The sequence below is a fragment of the Limanda limanda genome, chromosome 12, assembly GCF_963576545.1.
Source record: "Limanda limanda chromosome 12, fLimLim1.1, whole genome shotgun sequence".
NCBI classification, from domain to species: domain Eukaryota; kingdom Metazoa; phylum Chordata; class Actinopteri; order Pleuronectiformes; family Pleuronectidae; genus Limanda; species Limanda limanda.
The window spans coordinates 15,710,962-15,735,402 of NC_083647.1; the positions used below are offsets into that span (position 1 = coordinate 15,710,962).

The 24,441-nt window shown below is 41.9% G+C and overlaps 2 protein-coding genes across 2 annotated transcripts in view; one reads left to right on the forward strand and one right to left on the reverse strand.

Annotated features, from left to right (window-relative positions):
• Positions 1–10,074, forward strand: tonsl (tonsoku-like, DNA repair protein). Its single transcript, XM_061083308.1, has 28 exons — positions 1–25; positions 115–210; positions 806–948; positions 1,094–1,277; positions 1,359–1,488; positions 1,585–1,756; positions 1,852–1,966; positions 2,077–2,228; positions 2,350–2,502; positions 2,890–3,015; positions 3,169–3,367; positions 3,466–3,521; positions 3,621–3,710; positions 3,987–4,059; positions 4,178–4,341; positions 4,777–4,900; positions 5,004–5,245; positions 5,355–5,835; positions 5,919–6,130; positions 6,807–6,913; positions 7,122–7,278; positions 7,378–7,456; positions 7,551–7,858; positions 8,410–8,581; positions 8,870–9,045; positions 9,154–9,227; positions 9,365–9,498; positions 9,875–10,074. The coding sequence occupies exons 1-28, from the start codon at positions 1–3 to the stop codon at positions 10,072–10,074; spliced, it is 4,344 nt and encodes a 1,447-aa protein (XP_060939291.1).
• A 10,093-nt stretch (positions 10,075–20,167) lies between these two features.
• The window catches only part of stac (SH3 and cysteine rich domain), a 39,590-nt gene continuing 35,316 nt past the window's right edge, over positions 20,168–24,441 (reverse strand). The window contains exons 10-12 of the mRNA XM_061082896.1: positions 23,067–23,118; positions 22,077–22,214; positions 20,168–21,461 (exon numbers count right to left, since the gene is read on the reverse strand). Coding sequence (XP_060938879.1) covers positions 21,363–21,461; positions 22,077–22,214; positions 23,067–23,118 — 289 coding nt within the window. The 3' untranslated portion in view covers positions 20,168–21,362. The remainder of the gene's footprint in view (positions 21,462–22,076; positions 22,215–23,066; positions 23,119–24,441) is intronic.

Here is a 24,441-nt window from a genome sequence, read left to right on the forward strand (position 1 = left end):
ATGAGCGCCTTGCGGGAGATCAAGCGTATGTATCGCTTTTCTGGACAGGTTTGTGTCTTTGGCAAGTGTTTGTGTTGTTGTCGGTTAAGTGTTTGGTGTTCGATTCCCATGCAGAGCTGCAGAAAGCGAAGAGCAAAGCGCAGAACAGCAGCAACCTGACGGAGGAGGCGAACATCTGCAACCAGCTGGGAGAGCTGCTGTCCAGATCCGGTGAGGACAAACTATAAGATCAATGTCTGGCTATCTATCCATCTATCCATCTATCTATCTATCTATCCATCTATCCATCTATCTATCTCTCTTTTTTCTTCTTTCTGGCTATCTATCTATGTCTCTATCTATCTAGCTATTGCTCATATAACCTATAGAATCGAAGAAGATAGTAGAGTGATAATCATGGATGGATCGTTAGTTTGTTAGTTAGTAAGTAAGTTAGTTCTTCATTGATCCCAAACTGTACAATTCCTGTGTTAAAGCAACAAGGTATCAGGCACATAACTCATTAAACAAATTATAAAGGTGTGGTAGCAGAGTAGTAGACATGACTCACACATACAGACTTACTCATTTGGTTTGCATCAATCCAACTAAGAAGCCATACATTTTGGTGTTGATCCAGGATTTTGATTGTTTTTCATCCTTTTCCTTGATTTCTGAGTTTAAACCAAAATCTCTCTTTCACATTATATGGAAAAGCTCATTCTGTCTCTTGACGTTCATCATAATATCCTGTCTGCTTTTATCGAAGTATGAAATTGACTTCTACGTTTGTCCGTGTGCTCCGTCCGATCCTCCTGTATTCTAGGTGATTATGACGCTGCCATCAGGGAGCACCAGCAGGAGTTGGCGCTCTCTGAGGTGCTGAATGACGTGATTGGACGAGCCGTGGCCAATCGTAAGATAGGAGAGTGCTACGCGGAGATGGGGAACATCAAAGCTGCTTTGAAAGTGAGTCCATTGATTTGCTTTTTAAAAAATGCCTACAAGAACAAGTTGGTGCCCATTAAACCACATTCTTCAAATCTGTGACTATTTTATTTGAATGTGTATTCAGGAAGCTCTTAAGTGGTCGTATGTTTGTGTTCTTCCTCAGCATCAGCAGTGGCACCTGGACTTGGCTCGTTCTGTTAGAGATCACGCAGAGGAGCAAAGGGCGCTGGCCACTATCGGTCGAACCTATCTCTTCCGTTATGAATCGGACCAGTCGAGGAAAAGTTTAGAGAAAGCCGAGGATGCCTTCCGAAAGAGCCTGTCCATCGTGAATGATCGTCTAGAAGGTGTGTTTGTTTACAGGCCTGTGTGTCCTCGGGGATTTGTAGAGAATCCTTTTTAACTTTTTTCTTTTTTCTAAACTCCAGGGACGGTGCCGGCGCGAGAGATCAGTGAGATGAAAGCTCGTCTGTTCCTCAATCTCGGTCTGGTCTGCGATCATCTGGGGGAGCCCAAACGCTGCAGCGAGTTCATCCGCCGAAGTGTCTTCATTGCTGAGTACGAAAATCCTAAACTATGCTGTGTCTTAATGTTAAAACTTATGAAGGAATGTCCTCTTGTTAATGGGTCTTCCTCCTTTTTTATTGTGTGAAGGAAGAGCCAGCTGCTGGAGGACCTCTACCGTGCAAACTTTAATCTGGGCAACATCTACTTTCGTAACGGTCAACACTCTAACTCTGTGCGCTGCCTGGAACAAGCCAAAGAGTGTGCCAGAAAGATAAAGGACAAGTTCGGTGAGAGCGAGTGCTTTCACTGCATCGGCAAGGTACGGCCACGACCAAACCCTCCTAGCTACTGCCTCTGCGGTTTGTACAGTTTGTGATAACTGTGTGTTTGTGTCCTCGCCACGTTTATCCACAGGTGCAGCTTTCTCTTGGCGACTTTGTTGCAGCGAGACGATCTCTAAAGAAAGCTGTTCAGCTGGGTTCCCAGCAGCCGCAGGACAAGCAGGCAGTGAAGAAAGCTTTCAAAAATGGTGACGAATTAAGTCTTGATTCACCTGGTCTCGTTGATTGTCGTTTTTTATTTCCTCTGCTTCAAGATATTTGAGTTGATGTCATGATTTGTTTTTTTCTGATGTCCTAGCTGACCGTGGCTGTAAATTAGAGGAGGAGCTGGGAGAGGATCAGGGCAACAGACTCAGCTCCCATCAGGCCGTGGAGCTGGCAGAGCAGCTCGGGGACCTCTACTGTAAAGTTGGCTGCTACAGCAAAGCTCTGGATGCCTATCAAGCTCAAGTGAGAAACATTAAAAGCTTTGTAGCCCCCAATATTCGCTGCATTTGAACCTATCTTACATACTGTATAAGCTCTGTAGTGGACTGTCGGAGCATTGAGAACTGTTGTTGTTCTGGAGCAGCTTAAAGGTGCGGAGGCTCTGGGGAAGGCTGCTCGGGAGCTGGCCGTCATCCACGTGTCCCTGGCTGCCACCCACACAGACCTGAGGCAGCACAGCAAGGCAGTGGAACACTACAGACAGGAGCTGGAGTTACGACAGGGCAGATCCTCTGAGGTGAACTCCACCAACCTGCACAAACACCCAACACTAATCTGCTCTTAAACATCAGCGTCATGGTAAACAGTACTATGGATGTCTATCTGCATCAGTATTCAAGAGTTCTAATACATATTTATTATACTAACAAAGCACACAACTTATAGTTTTGATATACTACAAAATATGAGTTGAAATCATTTTATTGCGCTTACATTTTAATTAGACTGGCAAAGAAAGTGTAAATACTCTTTGATGCATCCATATATTTTACCTTTTTAAGAAAACTAAATGGCTTTTTTGTCATTTTATAATAAAATTATTCTAAAAATCCCTTGTCAATCATGATCAAGTGACTTGTAGTCTTAATTCAGAAAATATAACGCCTGAATCTGTCTCTATCAGGAATGTAGCACTTGGATAAACATTGCAGCAGCTCAGGAGGAGAGCGGCTGTACCTTCCAGGAAATAGACAGCAGCTACAGCACAGCACTGCAATGCGCTCAGAAGTGTGGACAGGCCAGACTGCAGGTGAGATGAGCAGCTGGAAGAAAGGAAATTAAGTGTTTAAGATCTAATAGGCTGATGAAATATAAAAACATTTTTCTTCTTAATTATCTTCAAACCCACAGGTATACTAGACTTCTTGAAGTTTGAATGATTTCCTGTCTTTGCCTCCTACAGAAGCGCGTGTTGAGGCTGTATTTGGCGTCCCAGAGACGTGGTGGCTCATCAGATGCTGAAGACACTGAGGCGAAGCTGCAGGAGCTGTGTGCTGCAGAGGGCTGGAGTCCAGACGGGAGTGATGGGGAGGAGGATGAAGAGGAGGAGATGGACAACAGTGAACCTATGGATGACAGTGACGTCGTCCTCTCAGATTCAGGTCAGAAACACGCTGCTCCAGAGTTGATCTGTTTCACCTCCATACTTTTGGATTCAATTCAAGTTCTCTTATGTTTGTCGCTTTATTGTGGGCTCTAGATGATGATCTTGAGGGTTATGACAAGATGGTGTCGGGAAGGAGGAAGGCAGGAAGGGTGAGACATTTATCAGCCATCCTCATACTCAAATTCCACACTGTACATTGTCACTCTTTTACCCTCTGACCTGCTTATATCCTCGTGTCCTTGCTTTAGTGGAACAAGAGGAATGAGAAGGGTGAGACGTCTCTGCACAGAGCGTCTATAGACGGAAACCTGAAGCAGGTCCAATATCTGGTTGAACAGGTGAGAAAAAAACCTAAATTGCTCAGGAATGTGAGCAAGAAAGCAAAATTTTGTTGGGTAAAATCCATGTAAACTGTAAACGGTAACAAACTTCTTGGACATCCTGTCTGAGCTTGTTGAATATTTATTATACAAACAAAAAAAGCGGAGAGAGTCTCTACTCAGCTATGAATCTTTTATAAGGGCCGACGCTCATGAGGAAATTAAAGTCTAAATACAGAAACTAAAACTCTGGATGTGTGATAACTATTGTTCTCCTGCTCGTCCCCATGTCAGGGTCATCCAGTGAACCCCAGAGACTACTGTGGTTGGACTCCCCTGCATGAGGCCTGCAACCACGGTCACCATGGTAACAGATTTAGGATTACATTTATTGAATCCTGTTTAAAAGCCTTTTTTTATGAGAATGGAAATAAAACCTGTCCGTCCGCTTCTATCATCCTTTGTTTTTTGTTTCTCTCGTGCAGACATTGTAGCTGTGCTGCTGGACCGTGGTGCAAACATCAACGACCCTGGCGGTCCGTTATGTGAGGGAGTGACTCCTCTTCACGACGCCCTCGCATGTGGCAATTTACAAGTTGCCAGACTCTTGGTGACCCGAGGGGCTTCTGTCACTCAACGCAATTCCAAGGTGTGTTCATGAGTGTGTATGTGGTTACATGCACTTTTAGCCTCTTTTATACACAAATCCCACTATATTGCTTTTAAGGCCAAAGATGTAGTTGCTGTTCAGTCACGTGTGGACATCCAGATATCCTTCAAATACACAGACATTGATTTGGCCCTGTGACTAACCGCTCCCAGAATAAATGTGGAATAATAATGCCACTTATATGGTGGAAGAAAGGTGAAACATTCCCACTTTGAACAGGCTGTGTGAAAGGGCTTTAGAGCCCAATTTTGCTGAGGTAGGCTTAAAAACTCATTCATGCTCCTGTGAATTGGAATCAATGAACGCTGCGGGTGATGTAAAAATCAACCCACCTCCAAAGACAAATAAATCCCATCACAAGTCGCACTTACGTGTGTATCTTGTGTGTTTCATGCTTTCACTCTCCTCTTTCAGGGAAACGCAGCCATGGATACCCTGCGTCACTGGCAGAGGACGTACAGCCGAGAGCTGGACAAGGAAACCAAGCAGGAGTGTGTGGCTACAGAGAATCTGCTGAGGGAGGCACTGGCCGGGGGAGGTTAGATTCACACGCTCCTACCATGTTAGCCTCAGTTTGCCTTTAAAAAAAAAAGAAATTCTTTCAAATACTTGATTCTCCTACTTATCTCCGTCTCACACAGTGCCCGCCGCTCCGGCCCCAGCCAAGCCTTTCGATGCCCTGCAGGACAGCCAGCTGTTTGATGCGGAGAACTCTGAGCCACTGCTGTCCTCTGGAGGAGGCTGCTCCGCCAGCCAGGACCGGCCTCGGCACAGCAGGAGCTCGGAGGTGAACACATGGCCCGCCAGCCCCAAACGGCGGCAGAGCAACGGTTCAACACAGCGCCACCGAGCCAGAGGAACAGAGGCAGCCGTTCTCTATGGGGTAATGTCTGATGATTGTTTTCAATGTGGATGAAAATACTACATAACTTCTTCTTCTTCTCTAGATCTGCAGTTACAGTAGATGATTTGTTTGTATGTGAATTCCTCAGAATAACAGCAGCTGCTCAGACGATGGCGACTCTGACTGCCCCGTCAGTCCCCTGCGTCCTGTCCGCTCTAGATACAGTTTCCCATCAACCCCGAGTCAAAAAGAAGCTCCACCAAACAAAGAAACCGGCTCCGTCCCGGCTTCAGGCAGCATCAGAGAGGACCCTGCACCATTCGTCCTTGAACGAGAGGAGTACCACAGCGCCCTTCGAGGCTTGGGCAGCTCCAAATCTCTTCACCAGGGTATGTCACAGCCCAAGTTCTCCAGCACGCCCGCCGTGTCGTCCAGCAACAAATCAGCTCTGGTTCCTGAGGAGGAGTATCTCGCCGATGACTGGCTGGATGATGATTTAGGGGACATGCAGCCGAAGAAGAAGAGGAGGCTTCAAGTCAATCAGAACGGGATGATCGGGGAGGACGCAGCTATGTTCTCAGCAGCCAGAAGTCAAAACAGGCACCTAAACTCTGACCCAGTCCGCCGAGGTAGCAATGACTTCTCTTTCATTTTCATCTCACTTCATGTTTTTTTGCTTATTTGACCGTCAGTATTGCTCCTCTTCTCTCAGCCTCTGCAGTTCCCTCCTCTTCCTCCTCCTCCTCCAACAGTTGTCTGTCTCTGAAGAAGAGCGGCTCTGTGAGGCCTCACCAGGTGAAGATGACTCAGATGCCTGGGATGGTGCGGTTGGGCAGACGAGAGGTCAACAGGCCGCACAGCCCCACCGTCACAGATGATGAAGACATGATACATGAGACTCCGCCTCCACACATACACATGCAGGTCAGAGTCGTAGAGAAAAAAATCACAAAATAACACATTGTTAAACGACTCGTTTAAAGTTACAAAGAGTCAAAGTTTTCACATCACTTATTGAGGACCCTGTCGACTGCAGCTCGATGATAATTAATGTTCCAACGTGACCAGGAGCCAGAACGGGAACATCATTTGTCTTGAGTCTGTCTTCGCTCTTGATTAATTTTAGATGGTGATTAATGTGGCTATAAATGAGATGGAGCTGATCAAGGAAAAGGAGCCATTTTAAGATACTGCAGTTGCTGAATATTACAGACTTTACCAGAGAAGCAAATGGACTTTTAATATCATACGTTCGCATGAGTCAAGCTGCAAATCTGTTGAATCTAGTTGAATTTGATACTTTCACGAAGGTTGATTATTTCCTTGACCCTATTTAAAGGTGTTGATTAAAGTTGATGGCCTGTTTGGAAGCTGTAGTGTTATTTTGCTCTACCAGTGTCAAAATTCCTAGACAAATAAAATGCTAGGTATAGTGATTTCAAAATGAAATTCTCCTGCCCTCGTGTGTAAATAAAGAAAGGGAATAAAGCCATGGAGGGCGGGAAGTCCTGATATCCAACTGAAACAGCCTTAAATCTAAGAAGCCAGTTCATTGTGCTCACATATATATATTTTTTATTTTTCAATTTGTATATTTCAGCCTGCAGCTCAACAACTGGCCGCTCCGATGCCCACATCACTGCCTCTACCAATCAGAATGAGGGTCAGAGTTCAGGAAGATGTTTTCCTCATCCCAGTTCCACAAAGGTTGGTATATAATGAATTAATAGATGTCATTATTTTCCTCAAATATTCTGCTGTCTCATAAAGAGCTTTGTAATTTGAACAAACTATTGTAGCAGCAGCCTTAGGGATTTTGAATCTCTTTTAAATGTGTTCATTTCACGTTTGAATTTGGTTTGATAATGTTGTTTATGCATAATTTTCTAACCCACATCCATTGGCTGTGTTCCAGTGAGGCAGAGCCCTGCACCGTGTCGTGGCTGTGTGAGCAGGCAGCTCAGCGTTACTACCAGAAATGTGGCCTCCTGCCTCGTCTCTCTCTGCAGAAAGAGGGCGCTCTTCTCTGCCCGCAGGACCTGCTGCTGGCCGTCCTGCACACCAATGAAGAGGTGAGGAGCACAGACATTAAGATGAAGTATTGTACACTGTCCACTTTCAATTATTTCCCCTGGGACAGAATAATAATAATAATACGCGTCATGTTGCAGGTTTTGGCTGAAGTGTGCTCCTGGGATCTCCCTCCTCTCCCTGAGCGCTACAAAAAGGCCTGTGACAGCCTGGCAGTGGGTGAGCAACACACGCAGACACACACACAAACACACACAAACACACACAAACACATTTTGATGATCTGTTACAGAGTCTGTTTGCCTCCCTGCAGAGGAGAACAAGCGCATCACCCGGCTGTGTGAGGTGCAGGACGGAAGCTCCTCTGTGTCGGTGTGCGGCCTCAGTCTGGCGCCCTCTTCCCTCAACCCCATGCTCCGCGCCCTCAAACTTCAGGCCAGTCTCACTGAGCTGCGGATTTCCGGCAACCGTTTCCACGACAACCTACTCCCCGATCTGGTGGCCACAACCATCACCATGCCTCGGCTTCGGCTGCTGGACATCTCTGCCAATCACATCACAGGGGAAGGGCTGGGGAAGGCGGTGAACGCTTTGAAGGGACAGAGTCATCCGGCGTTTCCGGTAAAGTCCTCAGATGTTTTTATTATTTCCCCCGATCAGTGTCATGTAGGTGAAATAAACAAGTCCTCTCGAACTGAAAAACTATGCTCTTGAATTATAACACAGAAAAATCACAAAGCTGTTGGTGACAGGAATATCTCAAATTATTAAAAGATTAAACAGTATGAAAAGAGGAGGGTAAGAAGATGTTTTTTGTTGCCACTATCTGGGTGAACTGAGATGTCAGTGAGATGACCTGTCACAAATGTCTGTGAGTATGTGACGCTGAAGGAAAATCAGTCTTTGGAAATCTAGTTAGCTATTCTGTGATTCACATGATTAATTTATTTTTTATTTATACCTATATTTCATTTGTTTTACTCATGAACAGAGTTAAAGTGTGACCCAGTTTATTATTATAAATCCTGGTGGTTCTTGTAATTACTCACTGAAACCACTTCCTCCCTCCCTCAAAATGCACCAGGCACATTTTACCCTCACATGGGAGAAAGACTCACATTTAACACAAAATGAATTCAACAGATTATTGTTGTGTTGGTTTCCTCTCGTAGTGCCTGGAGGAGCTGGACCTCAGCATGAATCCTCTGGGGGACGGTGTGTCCGAGTCCTTGTCCTGTCTGCTGTCCTGCTGCCCTCTGCTAGCCAAGCTGTCTCTGCAGGCCTGCGGACTCACTGCTCGATTCCTGCAGCAGCATCGACTGCTGCTGGCCAGCGCTCTGACAGGTAACTGCAACAAAGTGCAGAGTCACTGGAATACTGAGGAGAGTCTTGTACTCTGTAATGTGACGAAGAACATTGTCTTCACTGCATTTCGTGGGTATTGATGTGGAGTTTAATATACGTGGGTCACTTGGGTTTAGCAGCTAAAAATAATCTTAATGACATAGTAATATTTATCTACACGCAAATTAGATTCTGAGGCCACTTAAGATTCAGTTCAGACTCTTAAAAAGCTCTTGGGAAGGATTCAACATGACCAAGTTTATTGATTACTATTCTTTACTCTTTAAGGGACGGGCCACCTGAAGTCAGTGAATCTCGCCCACAATGCACTGGGCTCCACTGGGTTTGAGCTGGTGCTGAAGACTCTGCCTCTGCACTGCCTCACGCACCTGGACCTGTCTGCCATCCGCAGGGGTCCTGCTGATTTCCCGGCACTTGAACATCTCACAAAACTCCTGTCACAGGTACACGCATGTATACACATGTACTATGATATTCACACGTCATCAGTGAATTGACTGATTGAGACGTTTTCATGGAACTAAACAAATCACGTTTGTCCTGAATCCCAGGACGACTGTTCGCTGACGCACCTGAGTCTGGCAGCCAACGACTTAACGGACTGCAGCGTCGCCACCTTGGCCAGGTGTGTGTGTTTGTGTATGTCTGTGTGTGTACTTGTGTATTTGCTGAGTTATTTTCAGCTGTGGTTTAATCTGTTGTTATTTGTGTGCCTCTGCTGCCGTCTGGTTCTCCGAGTGATTTCCATTGATTCTCCTCCAGGTGCCTGCCTTCATGTCCGTCTCTGCTGAGTTTAAACTTGTCAGGAAACTCGTCCGTCACCTCAGCTGGACTTCACAGCATCCTGACCACTCTCAGACAGGCTTCTCGACCTCTGACCCTTCTAAACCTTCAAGGTATGCATTGTATTTATGTGTGTATGGATGAAAAGTTCATACAGAAACGTTTATTTTCTTCTTCCTATACAATGTTTTGAAAATGTAAAAAAAAATATTGTTTTTGAATACCTGCATGTATTGTTTGGTTGCTCATTTCTAACATGAATAAAACAAGTCAAGTGTCATTTCCGCTCAAGTAAGACGAGGTATATGTGGTAGATGTTTAGATACTGCTCATATTTGTCTGAGGTAAGAGTGTTTGGTTTGTGGTGTGTTTGTACGTGTGCATGAGATGAAAACAATGAGCTGCACTTTGAGGTAAGCTCTAGGTACTGGAGAACATTGAGAACATCACATATATGCTTTGAATTTCAATTTGTTTCATCATCCCCAGGTTGTCAGGTGTCGGGCCCCTGGGACAGCTCAGCTCTGGATGGTCTGTCAGAGCTGGTCAAAGATCTTCGTCTTTGCTCTCAGGGACTGAACAAGCTGGACAGACAGGCTCTGAAGCAGAGCTGGGACAACAGTCAGTCACACGGGCTCTTTATTGACCGAAAGGCCAAGTGCCTGCTCTCTGCTGCAGCCTCTTCATGAAGAGGAGAGAATTCTGTGTCACACAGACTTGAATCTGAGCCACGTGAAACTCTTTTATTTATTCACAATTACACAGCTTTTATAATAAGGATGATTTTCTGTTCTTTTAGGCTTTGTTCAGTTACCAGTCACAGCTGGAGACTACATTAACAAATATCTCGTGACACACCATCTGTGGACACATTGTAAATAACTCGAATGACTTTCATTTATTTTGTACCCTTCATTTATGTGTCCCTGTGAAAGTCTTGTGCATAAAAACTGTTTTTTTTAAGTGTGTTTGGGTTGTGATTCACCTTTTGTCCTCAACCCACTGAATTATTGTATGATTTAAAAAAAATACTAAATAAAAAGATGTTAATGACTCATGATGCTTTTGACTTTCAGGGTCCGTTTTTAATCAACAAAGCAGAAACTTTTCCGCCTCATTTAAATCAAAATTAGTTTCAATTTAAAACTTACTGTCAAATTGAAACTGCCACATCATTCTGAGAAGTTGCCACAGAAACCAGAGACATTTTTTGGTGTGTGACTTGTCCTCGTTTTCTCAGCATTGCGGTCGCATTTTTAGTGTTGCATGAGCATGCATGTGAATATCAAGATTGGCCTTTCTTATCTTTTAATTCAGAACACAAACTTTCAATCTATCCCTTTTAAATAAAAGTGTTGCATCTCAGAAACCTTCAGCCCACATACCTTGGAATAATATATTCATAAATCTTTAATCACCTCTCAGGGTCTATCGCTCCACTGATACTGCACCTACTAAAGTGTTGAGTGATTCTTTGCTTACTTTATGTCTCATTATTTATTGCCTCCTTCTCAGTCTCAATTATTAACCTATAAAACCTGTTATGTAAAGCATAGTCAATGTTTTAGGCCCTCAGACCCAACCTCTTCCCTTGTTTCTCTTTACTTTCAAAATATCTGTGTTTTATTTTTAGTGGATTTTTGCTTTTTGTAGGTGGACTTTCACCTTATCTGACTGAAGGGTCCGAGGACTGAGGGGTTTGAAACGAGATGACTCCTCTTTAATATTACAAGCAGACAAAGGGCAACAAGTAAATTACAAAAGAAATCGGACAGATGTTGAGCATGTAATTTTTAATCAGTTTCTCATGAGTCAGGAAGCACTCATTTTTTTTCTTTCTCATGAATTAAATGCTGCTGGATTTTGAATGCATGCACAAAACATTAGGGATATTCAATCATTTCAGTTTGTGATTCCTCTTGTTTGGGATAAAAGAGCAGATGAGACACTTCCTTTGGCCTAAAGAAACAAACACAGAACAAGAGAGTATTAGTTGTCAGTGGTGGAAATCATAACCAATTCAATACTTATGTTGCATTATGTTGTAGGTAAACATCTTGCATTAAAAAATGTACTTAAGTAAAATTATTTATTATTATTAACATAAGGTGCTTAAAATATGAGTAAAAGTACTCATCATAAAAATATATATATATAGTGTTTTTAATGTTGTGGTCTAAACAGAGATGCTTTAGATGACTTGTTGGGTAGTTAAATCTGTACCAGTAATTATAAGTAATAAACTGATCATTTATCAAGCACGCAAAATTGTATTCTAGAAAGTCAAATAAGTAAACAGTAAAATATTTCTCTCTTAAATACAGTCTAGACTAGAGGGAGTCAGAAGCAAAAGTTTAAAAAAAAGTAATTATCCTTGAAGAGTTGTAGTTACAGTTTTTACCTTTTTAATGATGTGATGAATGAATAATGTGAAATGATTTTCTGAAGATTTTGTGTTTTTGATTTGATTAAACCTGGAGAGCAGTGTATTCATGTGGTTTTAGCTCAGTTGAACGAATGGTGGACTGGTCACTCACTTGCAGGCTCCGGTGTTCACGCAGATTGTCCTCACGTCGTCAGTGGTCGTCAGCTCCTCGATCAATTCTCCAAGGTGCACTTTTACAAATTTCCGACAAATCGATTTCAAGAGGCCGATTTCGTTGCAGACGGAATTCAAGTGTGACTTCACCACCTGTAAGAGGGGAGAAAATTATACTATTTCTCGTTCAAAGATGCTCTAGATATTTTCTGATCAGGCTCATAGACACTGCTTTACCTCTGCGGTGGCGTTTGGTCCGATGACCCTCTTCACCTTCTTTAAGGCCCACTTGCAGGCCCAGCATGCACCTGGAATCTGCCAAAAGGACTTGTGGTCAGTGAGTCCCCATCATTGTATTCAGAGCTCCAGTCTAACACATTGATAGGCTTTGTTTTCTTTCTATACACAAAACCCACTGATCGCTTAGACACGGTGTGCCAACACAATGGATCTCCACGAGTGGCAGCAGGGAGCGCTGTTGCTCAGTAAAAGCTACATACTGTTGCTTTAAAAAATTTCAATTATTGTCTGGTCTAAAGAGACACAGTTTGCATTAAACATCTCATATTGTAGGATGAACTAACACGGAATAACTTAGTAGCACCTAAATTCTTTAATGCATCCATGTGGGCTCTTACCTTGCCGGCCTCCACGGAGATCTCCACATCCACCTGCTCTTGATCATCAATATCAATTTGAAAGCTTCTCCCCTTGACTGTCCAAACTGTGAAGGCACAAAAAACAAAGTTAAAGTTAACACAAAACAGTTTTCTACAATGCAAAACACAGAAAGGCTTGAACAGAACGTAGTGAGCACCTGAACATGTAACCAGGATGCCGAGCAGGAGGATTGAAGACGTTGCCATGGCTGACAGTGAGCAGTGGTCTCTGATCTGTGTGTTTGCAGCGAACCCCCCTTTTATACATGTCAGAGGTGAGGGGCTGCACAGCAACACTCCTGCAGCAGTAGAAAATAGAAACCCACAACATAACTGTTCACACAGTGGCTCTCTCTCTGATGGTTTTGTGGAAAAGAGATTGACAGAAAACTTCCTTCAAACCACCCACACAAGCTGTCTTGTTTTGAGTCAGGGCTCGTTAAAGGAAGTTGGGTGTTGGTGTGTTGTGGTTTAAAGCTTCACCATCTAAGTCTCACAATATACTGATAAGCAACAATATTCATCTAAGCTAAATTGAATCAAAATCATTGAGGAGTTTGTGTTTTCTTTCATACAAAGGAGGGTGATGTTGAGATATCGGCCGTAGACATAGCATGTCGTGAAAATTATACCCCTATCTATTGCTGATTTGTCAATTTCCTTTTAAATACTATTTTTATTTTTACCAAATTCACTCTTTCATGTTACTTCTCTTGTTTGCCTTTATTTTTTTAATCTTATTTGTTTTATTTTCTGTAATTGATTTAAAATCCTCACTTCATATAATTAATAATAACAATAATATTTTTGACATCTCCATTTTCATATTTCATATCTGTCGTGTATCTTTGCTTTTTCATCCTGAAGCACATTGAGTCTGTGAAATGTGATTTATAGATAAACTTGATTTGAGAATGACAAAATTTGATTATGATGAGCTTTATGTAATTTGGATATTTCATTGTCTTAGATATAATAATACATTTTATGATTTAATTACATTTCATTCATGAATAAGGTCCAGACATTGACTGGAGTTTCCCTTTCATTAGATTGTCTGTGTGAGATATATTTACACCTACTGAAAATATTCTGAATGGTTTAGGGCGGGAGGTGACAAGTAGGAGAAAAGGGCGTTAGAGAAATAATAAGTAACCTTCATAATGTGAACTTCTATGCAACACCTTTCTGAATAAATAACCTCGAGTAGTTTTGTGTCGTCTCAGTTCGCCCTTTTAATCTGCAAATTCAAGTAAGTCAAGTTTATTTAAATTGCTCAGGAAAACAACCCAGATTCCAGTGAAGTGCATAAGAGGCGAATCAAGTACACATGAATCAACGGAAATACCTTTAGTACGTATTTAACTGCATTTGTAAACAAAATTGAAAGCAAACCTTAGAGGTGTAGGAAGAGTAAACCATTTAAAAACTTAATGCTAAAGCCTCAAAATCTCCATCAAGTCCTTCCACGAGTGCGTAGGATATGTGAGCGATTTCAGTGACGGGACCTGACGAAGCGAGCAGATGAGTCCAGGTGTAGATTCATTGTGTGTGCAGTGACGTGATGGTGCAGCGCTGCATATGGAGGGGAGCCAGTGAAGTTAATATAGTGTGTATAATATGAGACCATTTTTGACCTATAGTCAGAAATCTAGTGGCAGCATCTTGGATCCAGAGCAGAAAAATCCAGATCTGGTCAGCAGCTTAATGGGAACTGGTCTAAAATATAACCTCTAAATTACGTAGGCTGAAGGAAAGAAGTTAAATCACTGGGATGACTTTATCTAACTGACAATCTAAACCTCCATGTTGAGGAGTTTTCCACCAAGAGTTGGATGTCGTCTGCAAATAGACTATATGCAATGATGAATCTGCAACTAATCAAGTCTCCGATGTCTCTCATGTATCTGTTTCAAATGTTGTCATCTCAGTTGCTAATATTCTTCTGACTCCATTGTTTGAAAGAACAGGAAACAAGGAACATAGTTCAGCAGACCTCGACTTTAAAAACTGGTGACCCTGTATTCAGGTCAAACCTTGAATTCACAACTGGTTGTAACTCATATTAGAGCATGAAATGAGAATAATTACAACATGTAAAAACTCATTTTATTCCAAAAAAAGACAAAACAGGATTTTATCATGACGGAAATCAAACAGTTTGAACATTGGAGGCATTAAGTGTAGGATCTGTGCACAGCTGCCTTGCAGAGTTTCAATTTCCGACAAGCCACCCTGGAACACTCATGGTTGGCGAGGGAGTTTATCAGTTTGCTTTTGAACTTCCTCAAGATGGAGTTGCAGGCTGACCGAATGAGTTTGAACTTGATCCCATTGCAGGCTTTGTTCAGCAGCCCATCAATTTTTTCCTTCAGTAAAACAACAAAATGTAAAACATCAGATAGAAACATTTTTAATCAAGAATGGTGACATTAGTTTGAGTCGGTTTATTGACAACAACATACAAAAACGTCCAAATCATAAGAATCCACCTTAATGTCATAATATATACACTATACATGCATATATGTTGGCCACACATGTTGTTTTGCATGTAAGAATGATCACACTATGCAACTGTAATGAAAACAAAGATAGATCAAGATAACTGATTCGTCACTGAAATGTCTATGACGGATCAAATCTAAATATTTTCATTGAAAACAATGTGAACAGCTGCAAATTTACATTATTTAATAATTCACAACCAAATTCTCTCAGAGAAAAATTAAATAATGTTTGTTCTCTCCTCTATTGTTCCTATAGTGTTTCCTAAAACCTGTCACCTCAGTCCTCTCTGACCGACTCTCTCACTGTGCTTTGTTTCATCCACTGACCAACACCACCGATTCTAATTCAACATGCTGATGTGACGCTTTCACTCACCCACAAAAAATACTATTTTTTATAACTTTGAATTATAAATATTGCTCTTTACATCACCATAATCTATTTTAATGTTTTAATTGTGTCATTAATGATGTGTAACTTATATTTCTAGTTATTTGCTTGTAATTGCTGTCTACTTAACCTCATGTGAAGTGACATTGAGAGGGGTTAAAAAACGCTAACGCTTTTTATAAATAAAAACTAAATAGGAAATCAGACTCATCGTATTTGAGGTAAACAAATTCTAGTTTGTGCTTAACAATAATATAAATCCATAGATCGGCGTCAAATAACCAAAATGAACGTAAACTCTAGGGGTCATTAAAACTTGTGATGCTTTTACTTTTCTATAGTTTATTTCTTTTAAATTACCTTTGAACGGTCTTTGCCTAGCAGCTTCTGTACTTTGGACACAATCCACTTGCAGGCTCTACAGGAACCAGGGAAAGCTCCGTCCTGCAAAATCTGATACAATGAAAACAACAATGTGTTTTTGAATGAATGCATCAGTTGATATATGGAGTCAGTCGAAGAGAAATTCCTTGACACGTGACACAAAATATAAGAAGAGGGACGAAGTTTTAACTTGAAATTCATCTCGTTGTGTCATTTCTTCCTATCATTTCTTACCTGCTCTTCATGATGTTTTGCTCCTTTCCTTACATGATGTTTTAACTCAGAGGTCAAATCCTCCTCTCCTGTTCGTTCCACCGAAGATTCAACAACAGCTGAAAAAACAAAGAGAGAACTGACGTGTTTTACTTAAATTACCAGAGTTAAATAGTAGAAATCTGGTTATTTTTCTCACCTGCAGAAAGCAGGAGGAGAGCAATGCTGAAAACAGGACTCATGGTCGTCGCTGCTGTTTCATCAGAGTCGTCTTCTTCTGCTTTTGTCTGTGGCTTTTTATTCTTCTCCCTCTGCTGTTTGCTCCTCAAACACATGCATCAGCATTTGACACCAGAGTGTTGTTAACACTGTTTTTTGTTTTTTTTAAAAACACAGGTTCATATTGACAACATAGACAATTTCTAACAGTTGCAGTATCCAAATAGACCTCGCAAAACACCAGAGTAGAAATCAATTTATGTTTTCATGTTAATCAAAAATTTTTTACTTTGTTTACAAGTCTGCATTTTCTGGTTGTTGTATATTTTCTTCCAGCCCTTTCACATTGTGAAGTACAACACAACTCATGAAAGGACTTGGCCACTGATGGAAGAGTCAACCCTCTTCCCAAACAAAATGATACGATGTGATATGATATGATACTTTATGATAAGATATGTTACAATCGTTACATTACTTTAAGATACAATACGATATGATGCAAGATACTTTCGCCCTCAATGGGGAAACTGGGGGACAGACAACAGCAAGAGAATTTGCAAATGTCTCAAAACAGCGTAAGCTAATATGAAAGCACAGCAGCAAGGTACCGATGGGACATCAATATATTCATAAATACAGTAAAACCGTTCAAGTAGTTTTACATGAGTCGAACGTTTCTCCAAACAAAGCAGAAGCAGAGACACCTTTTGAAGACATTTAAGTTAGGTAACATTTGGACTAATCTCTGTCTATAGCTATCCACATACAAATATATAGATACTTTTTTTCCTGCAGGCAACCAAAGTCTGCTCAAATGTGATTGGTGAGACAAGAAATGGACTCCAGACAGCTTCCTGCAACAGATTATAGTTCTCTTCCTACGTGGAGGTGTGCTCTTGTACTGCTGGGAAGCTCAATGGAAAATTCAGCTGTACTGCAATTGTGTTTGGTTGCTACTGCAATTGTGCGACCACTGACAGACTAATGCCGCCAATACGTTGGTTGTTCACCCTAACCACAAGCAACCTGATGCCACAATAGCAGAGCAAGTCTGCAGGTATGATTCCTTCCAGATGTGCTAAGAGGGCACAATACCCTCGGAAAATTCCTGCAGTCCAGTTAACTTTAATGTCACCAGACCCACATCTGGATGAATTTCCTGGAGGAATCTAAATTATTTGCATGTCTAAATGTTTCTGTCTTCCAAAAGTTTGCTTGAGCTACCGTGCATGGTTTTTCGTCAGTCTCACCATGAATCATCTTGCTGGTTCACAGTGTAGTGGAGTTTTCACACACTGGTTTTCACAGGTTGAGCTGCTGAGAACAACCACCACAACTGTGACTTAGCTTCGTTCTTCCTGCTTCACACCTTCAAACCATATTTAACGCTCACACGTTGACGTATGTGTCTTCTCGCACGCACTTTGTACAAAAAAGGTATCTAACTTTTCTACCAGACCTATTTGTTGGTATATTGAGCTAAGGTCCCAAAACTGTTAGGACACATGATCCCAGACTCTCATGTCTCACAATGAGCATTGTGAAGCAGCAGACTAAAAGCTGTAGCCTGCTAATGATGCACTGAACAGGGGCCACATTTTATAGGACATACCAGCTGGATCATCCTGCATGATAGTTCACCCAAAAATGAAAATCTACTGTGATGGAAATTTGACCCGGTGAGACTTCTGAAATAAAGAGATTAGAGAATCATGGTCTTTTATTATACTTTATTCCTTGTATGGAAGGTGAGACAATCATACAGCGTGCGAAGAGCATTCTGCAGAGGGAATGTCAAAGAAACAGTTGCAGGCGTGTGGTTCGTATGCAGAGAAGATATGTGTGTGTGAACTATGTGTGTGTGTGAACTATGTGTGTGTGTGTATATTTGTGTGTGTGTGTGTGTGTTTGTGTGTGTGTGTGTGTGTGTGTGTGTGTGTGTGTCTGTGTGTGTGTATGTGAACTATGTGTGAGAACTGAGTGAATAGTAAAATCCCAGGAGATAAGACACAGACCCATGCTGAAGGCTTCCTGGCCAAGCCAAGACCCAGACACAGGCTGAAGGCCTCTGCGAGGTCCTGGTGGGGGGTGGGGGGGGGGCTGAGTCATCTTGGTAGTTACACAAGCAGGAATAGTATGCAAACGCAGAGGTAATATATAGAGTGGTATAATGACAACATTTTCCGTGACACTAATCACAGTTGCCTGCAGTGACTGAAAACAATGCGATATGTGACTGATGGTGCAGTTGTGGGCTGGACGCCTCAAAGAATGAGCCGTTGGTAAAGTTCCACAGAACTGAGAGGAGGTGATAATTCGGTTGATCACAAATTTCATGTCACACTCAGTCATCAAACCCATCACAGTTATAAATATAGATATGTTGAGGAAAATAATTTGCCTGCATTTCCTAATACTCTTTAGTCCTGTTCTCACAAGCTGCCTTTACAATTTAGAACAGTGTTAATATCTCCATACATTTGATCTTTGATGGTTCGGGAGCGAATAAACTACAAGTGTACAATCAGCTTATCTGCAACTGGATCATGCTGTTACCCTAATAAACCAACAGGGGGTGCTTCAGTCAAGTGTGTGAGGCCTGCTGGTATGTGTGTGTGTGCTTGTGTGTGTGCGTGAGTGTGTGTGTGTGTGTTTTTTTGTGTGTGTGTGTCTATTCCACTGACACTGAAAAAGTGTGTGCGATTGCAACCGTGTGAGTCGCAGACGAACCTCACACTGTGCACTGACACTGACTCTCTGCTCAGATGGCTGCACAGATCAGATGAGGGTGAATCAGGAAGACTCACTGAGCTGTGAGGGGATCGGATGAGACACCGGACAGGGTCAAATGAAAGTGGCCGGGAAACAATGACTAAAGTTATTTGTTGTTTTCTATCTACTGACACAGAGCAGCACAAATGTTGATGTAACTTTCCCTATATTGTTCCTTAACTCTTTCAGTCAAGTCATTTCTTACTTACGATGACGCAGCACAGTTAAATGGCCGTGTCACAGGCAGCCAAACATTGGTTTAGGTTTTCCTCCGGTGGCCGAAAGAGCTCAACGTACTGCTAATTAAGAAAACATATGCACGAAGAAAAAACACGTGCCAATAAAGAAAACAACTTCATCAATTTGACGACAGGTGCACTGCAAAAAAGTCACAACACAAGCAAATACAATGCTTTGTGAAGTTTCATCACCACTGACAAGTAGCAGACTCCAATAACTTCACAAAGCATTGAGCTAGCCAGGTTAATCACTTTGTTCGGTCCCCTGGAAACATTACTGGTGTTGTTTTCCTAATTTGCAGATGGTTTCTGTTTTTCTACGTGTTGTGACTTTTAGCACCGCATGTGTCGTCAAAGTTGTTGTCCTACTTTGCACCTTTTTTTTTCTTTTTGCATGTGTTTTCTTAAATAAACTTCTCCATCTCTCTGCATTACAGCCAAAGTCCCAGTCATTTATTTCACTTCCCATCAACTTCAGTCTTTGAAACGTTCTGCTTCTTCACACACTGAATAACTGAGACACGCTCCAGCTGTTTTCCAAACAAATCATATCACACTACGCATATTTGCATAATGCATTTTGTTTGGGGGACCATTTGAGCAAATGATGAGCTGATTATCGACAGCTAGTTGTTGAGCTCGAAAAGAAAAGAGAGCCAGGATGAAAATGTTCAAATTATTCTGACTCACATACGAATCAGTGGATTGTGAAATGCTCTGTGTGTTTTTTATATAACTGTTGCAAATTCTCGAAAATGAAAATTGCTGAACAAGAAGAAGAATGTGAGACGACACAAAAATCCTCACAACACGAGTTTAGTTTTTGTGCTAAAGAAGGAATTTTAATCTCATACATACATTATGTACAATATAGTATTCTTGGACATTCACTAAAGCCAAGTTTCAGTGCAGAACAGCCTTTAAGAGATATACTATATCTACTAAGATGCAACACCCTGCCAGAAAGGCACACGACAAGAGAGTGATCGCATTTAAAGTTAACACACTGACTGGAAATGTCTCCTTTTGTGAACGCCATTGTGCGTTCACAAGTCATCCCCATCGGATCACATGAGCTTTGATCGTCAAATTAATATCAAAAACCAGAGTCCCTCAACCAGAGCTGTGCCTTCTCTCATCCTCTCATTTTAACTAACCTTGTAATATATGATGGAAACAATCAAAAAGAGAGATTAAATCAATCAATTATCAATGAAGACAACCAGAAAAATATAAATCTAGTAGATTCTGCAGCTCGGAGAAAATGTCAAATGTCAAATTTGCTAAAACCCTGGCTTGCAGTGAGGGAGATATTCTCTGTGTTAGGGTGATGTTGTTCGAAGACCAGAGAGAATTACTGAAGTCTTTTTTTGATTGTGTCAAAGTCCTCTGGAAATACTCCTCCACATGTCTTTGTTGCAGTTTCTCACCAGAAACAAGTGGAAAACCCTTTTTTTAGGACTGTAACTGTACGCTGGAGGTTATACAGGAAGTTCTTCCAAACAGATGTTTTGGGGTCGAGGCTTTAAAGAAAGTCAGGTCTTATTTTCTTATTTATCCTCACTTAGGTGTAGATCAAGTTTTGAAAGGGCTTCTTCAGAGCCCAGTATATGCCGATATATGTCCCCAAACCTTGTTCATAATAAATGTGGTGTTTGTTTCCTTTTTTTCAGGCATAAATAACTCACTTTCAGAAAATAAACAGAATAAATCTAAGGGGGAAAAACACTCATTGGCTCTAATAAAATAAATTCTGGGGATCCAGTGACCTCCGGGTCTCGAAAACATCATCTCAGCATCTGTCTGTTTGTGCTGAGAGCGAGTGGGGGAGGTGCAGAGACTCTGACCTGGAGTCGTCAGTGACAAAACCAACATTACTTCTTCTGTGGAACCCCATCACTGGTGTCTTGTCTCCATTTGTTTCCTTTCACTTTCCTCCTCCTCTGACCTCCATCTAGGCGGCTGATCCTAAGTTCCTTCCATTTCTTTCTTTCTCTCTCTCTCTCTCTCTTTCCCTCTCTCTCTCTTCATTTCTCTGAGTGTGTCTCTCAGATGATTTCCAGGACGTCACAGGGCACGAAGCCTCTCTTCTTTCCACTCTCCACTCGGAGGAAGCCGCTGTGCTCGCCCTCACTGCTCACACAGATCTGAAAGCAGAAGGGAATGTTTACTGAGACTTTGTGACTAGGTGTTCTTGTGAAATCGTGTTCACAACGATGTGACAGACGGACACCGGGACAAAACTAGCCACCGGCTCTGTAGTTGCAAGGACGCCTGAGATCCAACACTGATATATGTGGTTAGAATACATATTTTATGAATAGGGAATTTGTGTGTATGACAAAAAATAACTAATCACATTTTCTTCAAATGTCATTCCCTGACCGTCACGATGGACCAGAGGACACTGTGTTCATTTTTGCTCTAAGTACTCAACATCCTCCCCTGGGTTTGAGAGACTGGAAAACAGAGGCCACAGACTTGTCTTCTGCCCGGTGGTTTAATCTCCAATGAGGTTTGCTCAACCTTCAGGCATGTTGGGACTCCTTTGAGACTCAACGTGTCCTGGGATGCATTGTGGGGAAAAAAAGGGAGCCTGGTCTAAGAAGGGCCGTTGTGCCCAAATGCTACTTGACTGGTGAATCCTGAGAGGGATCCAGTGACGACTGCAGTGGAGCTGCTCGGTGGATGTAAGTGTGAGAGGGAAGCAGCAACGTGGGAGCTGCAGAGGGCTAATAAGGGCTAATCACAGTTATCAGTACCTGTCCTTCCTTCAGGGTGATCTGTCCTTGTTCCTTGCAGCCAATGAATGTCCTGTTGCACCTGAACACTTGGTCCTCGGCCCGCACCTGATGAGCGAAGGCTGCTGGGAAGAAACCGATCCTATCCTCAATTACCCCCTGGAAAAGATGAATTAATCAAACATTAAAAACTGCTGACGCACAGAAAAAAGCTGCAAAGGACCTAAGAGGATTACACACCCAGTGTTTTCATGAATGATGAGATAAAAGCCTTGAAACAACAGGGTTATGTGATTCTGGCTCAGCTGTTACTCATGATAGAAACAGTCTTTGACATTTGTGTATTAACTTTTGAATTTGGTCCATTAACCATTTATCAACATAAATCAACGCAATCTGGATTCATGACCCATACTGCAGCTGGCTACCAGGTGCGGATCGAGACGTTGTCCATTTTTATATAGTCTGTTGTTAAAACCATTTGGTAACACCCCCTAACACCCAAAAAAATATATTTAGATATAAAGATAAGATGTTGCTGTTTCGTTTCACCATGGTTTTCACAAGTCCATGTTTAATGACATCCTCTCCACTTGTTAAAGTGTCCATTGTTCAAAAGAACAAACAGGCCAGATGTCTGTTTATCTAGAGGCTGCAGAGAACAGCAACAGCATTAAACTGTGTGATGAGTTTCCTCACGGTCTGGTGGCAGCAGGCTGCCTGTGTGCAGTCACGTTTTTACCCTTTTATCTCCGTAATTTATCTGTCATGCATCCCTGTCCTGCAGCAGCCTGTAGCCCTGCTCCTATAATTTACAAGCTGGACGTCCGGTAATTTATCAATCCTGTTTTTCAATCTGGCATTTTCAGTGCTTTGTGGAAAAGGCACATTGTAAGAAAACTGGACAACAGTTTAGGAATCTCTTGTTAAATTTGAGTGGGAATATCAAGGATGTTGGAAGGTTAATTATATGAAAAACAGTTTAGGTGAGCCCTGCCAGTTTGGACCTACCTTCCACCAGTCATCATTAGAGTCGTCGGCCAATAAGATCTTGTCTCCCGCTCTGCAGTGACAAAGCAAAGACAAAATCAGCCAAAAGGTTTTTCCTCCTCTGATACACAAGATATGGTAACAATGAGCTGTGAATGAGTCTCCTGTGACTTGTGATCGGATCTCACTTCCCAGCTCAACATGCAAATTAAACCAAATGATGTTGTTTTGACCCAGTCTGAGTTTACGGATGTGTCCGATGTCACTGTGTGTGTGTGTGTGTGTGTGTGTGTGTGTGTGTGTGTGTGTGTGTGTGTGTGTGTGTAAGGTTTTTACCAATTTAAGGAAAGTACCGATCATTATGTGGTGATCAGTGTTTCTATCGTGGCTGTGGTCAGAGGACCTAAACTGAGACCGAGGTCCTTCATAGGTGGCCCAGGACACTTAAGGGCCACTGTTATATTGGTATTTGCTAGAAGCTAATGTGTTATTAATGTGTGTGTTTACAAATTATATTACAGCCCCAATCACAGCTAACATCCAAGGTAAGAGCGAATTAGAATTTTGCACCATTAGCATCTTATTTATTTTTCTATACTATAATACAAGGGCAGATAACCATGGATTAAAAGTTGGTGAGGACATTTTACAATTGGACCTGTTCAAGTTGACCTCATTTTTTTTAACACAGTATGATGAACAGTATGTAGCAATACAAGGCAAATTTAACACATACTCAAAACTTTTGTTTCAAAGTTAGTCAGCTGGAAATATTTAAGCTAAAAGTTAGCATAATTAGCAACAGCAGCTCAAATCTACAAGGGAGTCATTTTAACCAACAGGCCCTCCTACATATGCTGCATACTGAAGCAGAGAACATGTTAGTCATCATTTCTCGGTTGAGAATATGTGACATGTGATACACCTTAATCCAGTTTGCGGTGGGTACTTCACGAAATGCATGAATCATTGTACCCCAGCGCCGCATGTGCAGTAATTACTAGCATCTGTTCAAAGCCACTGGCTTCAAGATCAAAGGAACTAGCACAGTTGAGTCAAGTGTTAGTTTACGCAATTTCCCTTTTTCTTCTTCTTGTGGTTGAGTAACAACACTCACTGTCGCTGCTCGGTTATAATGAGCGTGAGTCAGAAAACAGTGTTTATTGTCCGTAAGAAACAGCCCGGCACACAGCGCTGTAAAATCTTATGAGGTGATGAAAACAAGTCAGACACATGTGGATTAAACTAGAACAAGAGAACATTGTACAGATGAGCATTCTTTTTTTTACAGAACGTCAGAATCGTGTATGAGTAATCAATCAAAGAAAGAAAAAGGTTTGGAAAAATCTTCACAAATGAAACAACCAAAGGATTGTGTTTTCTGAATCTCTCATCA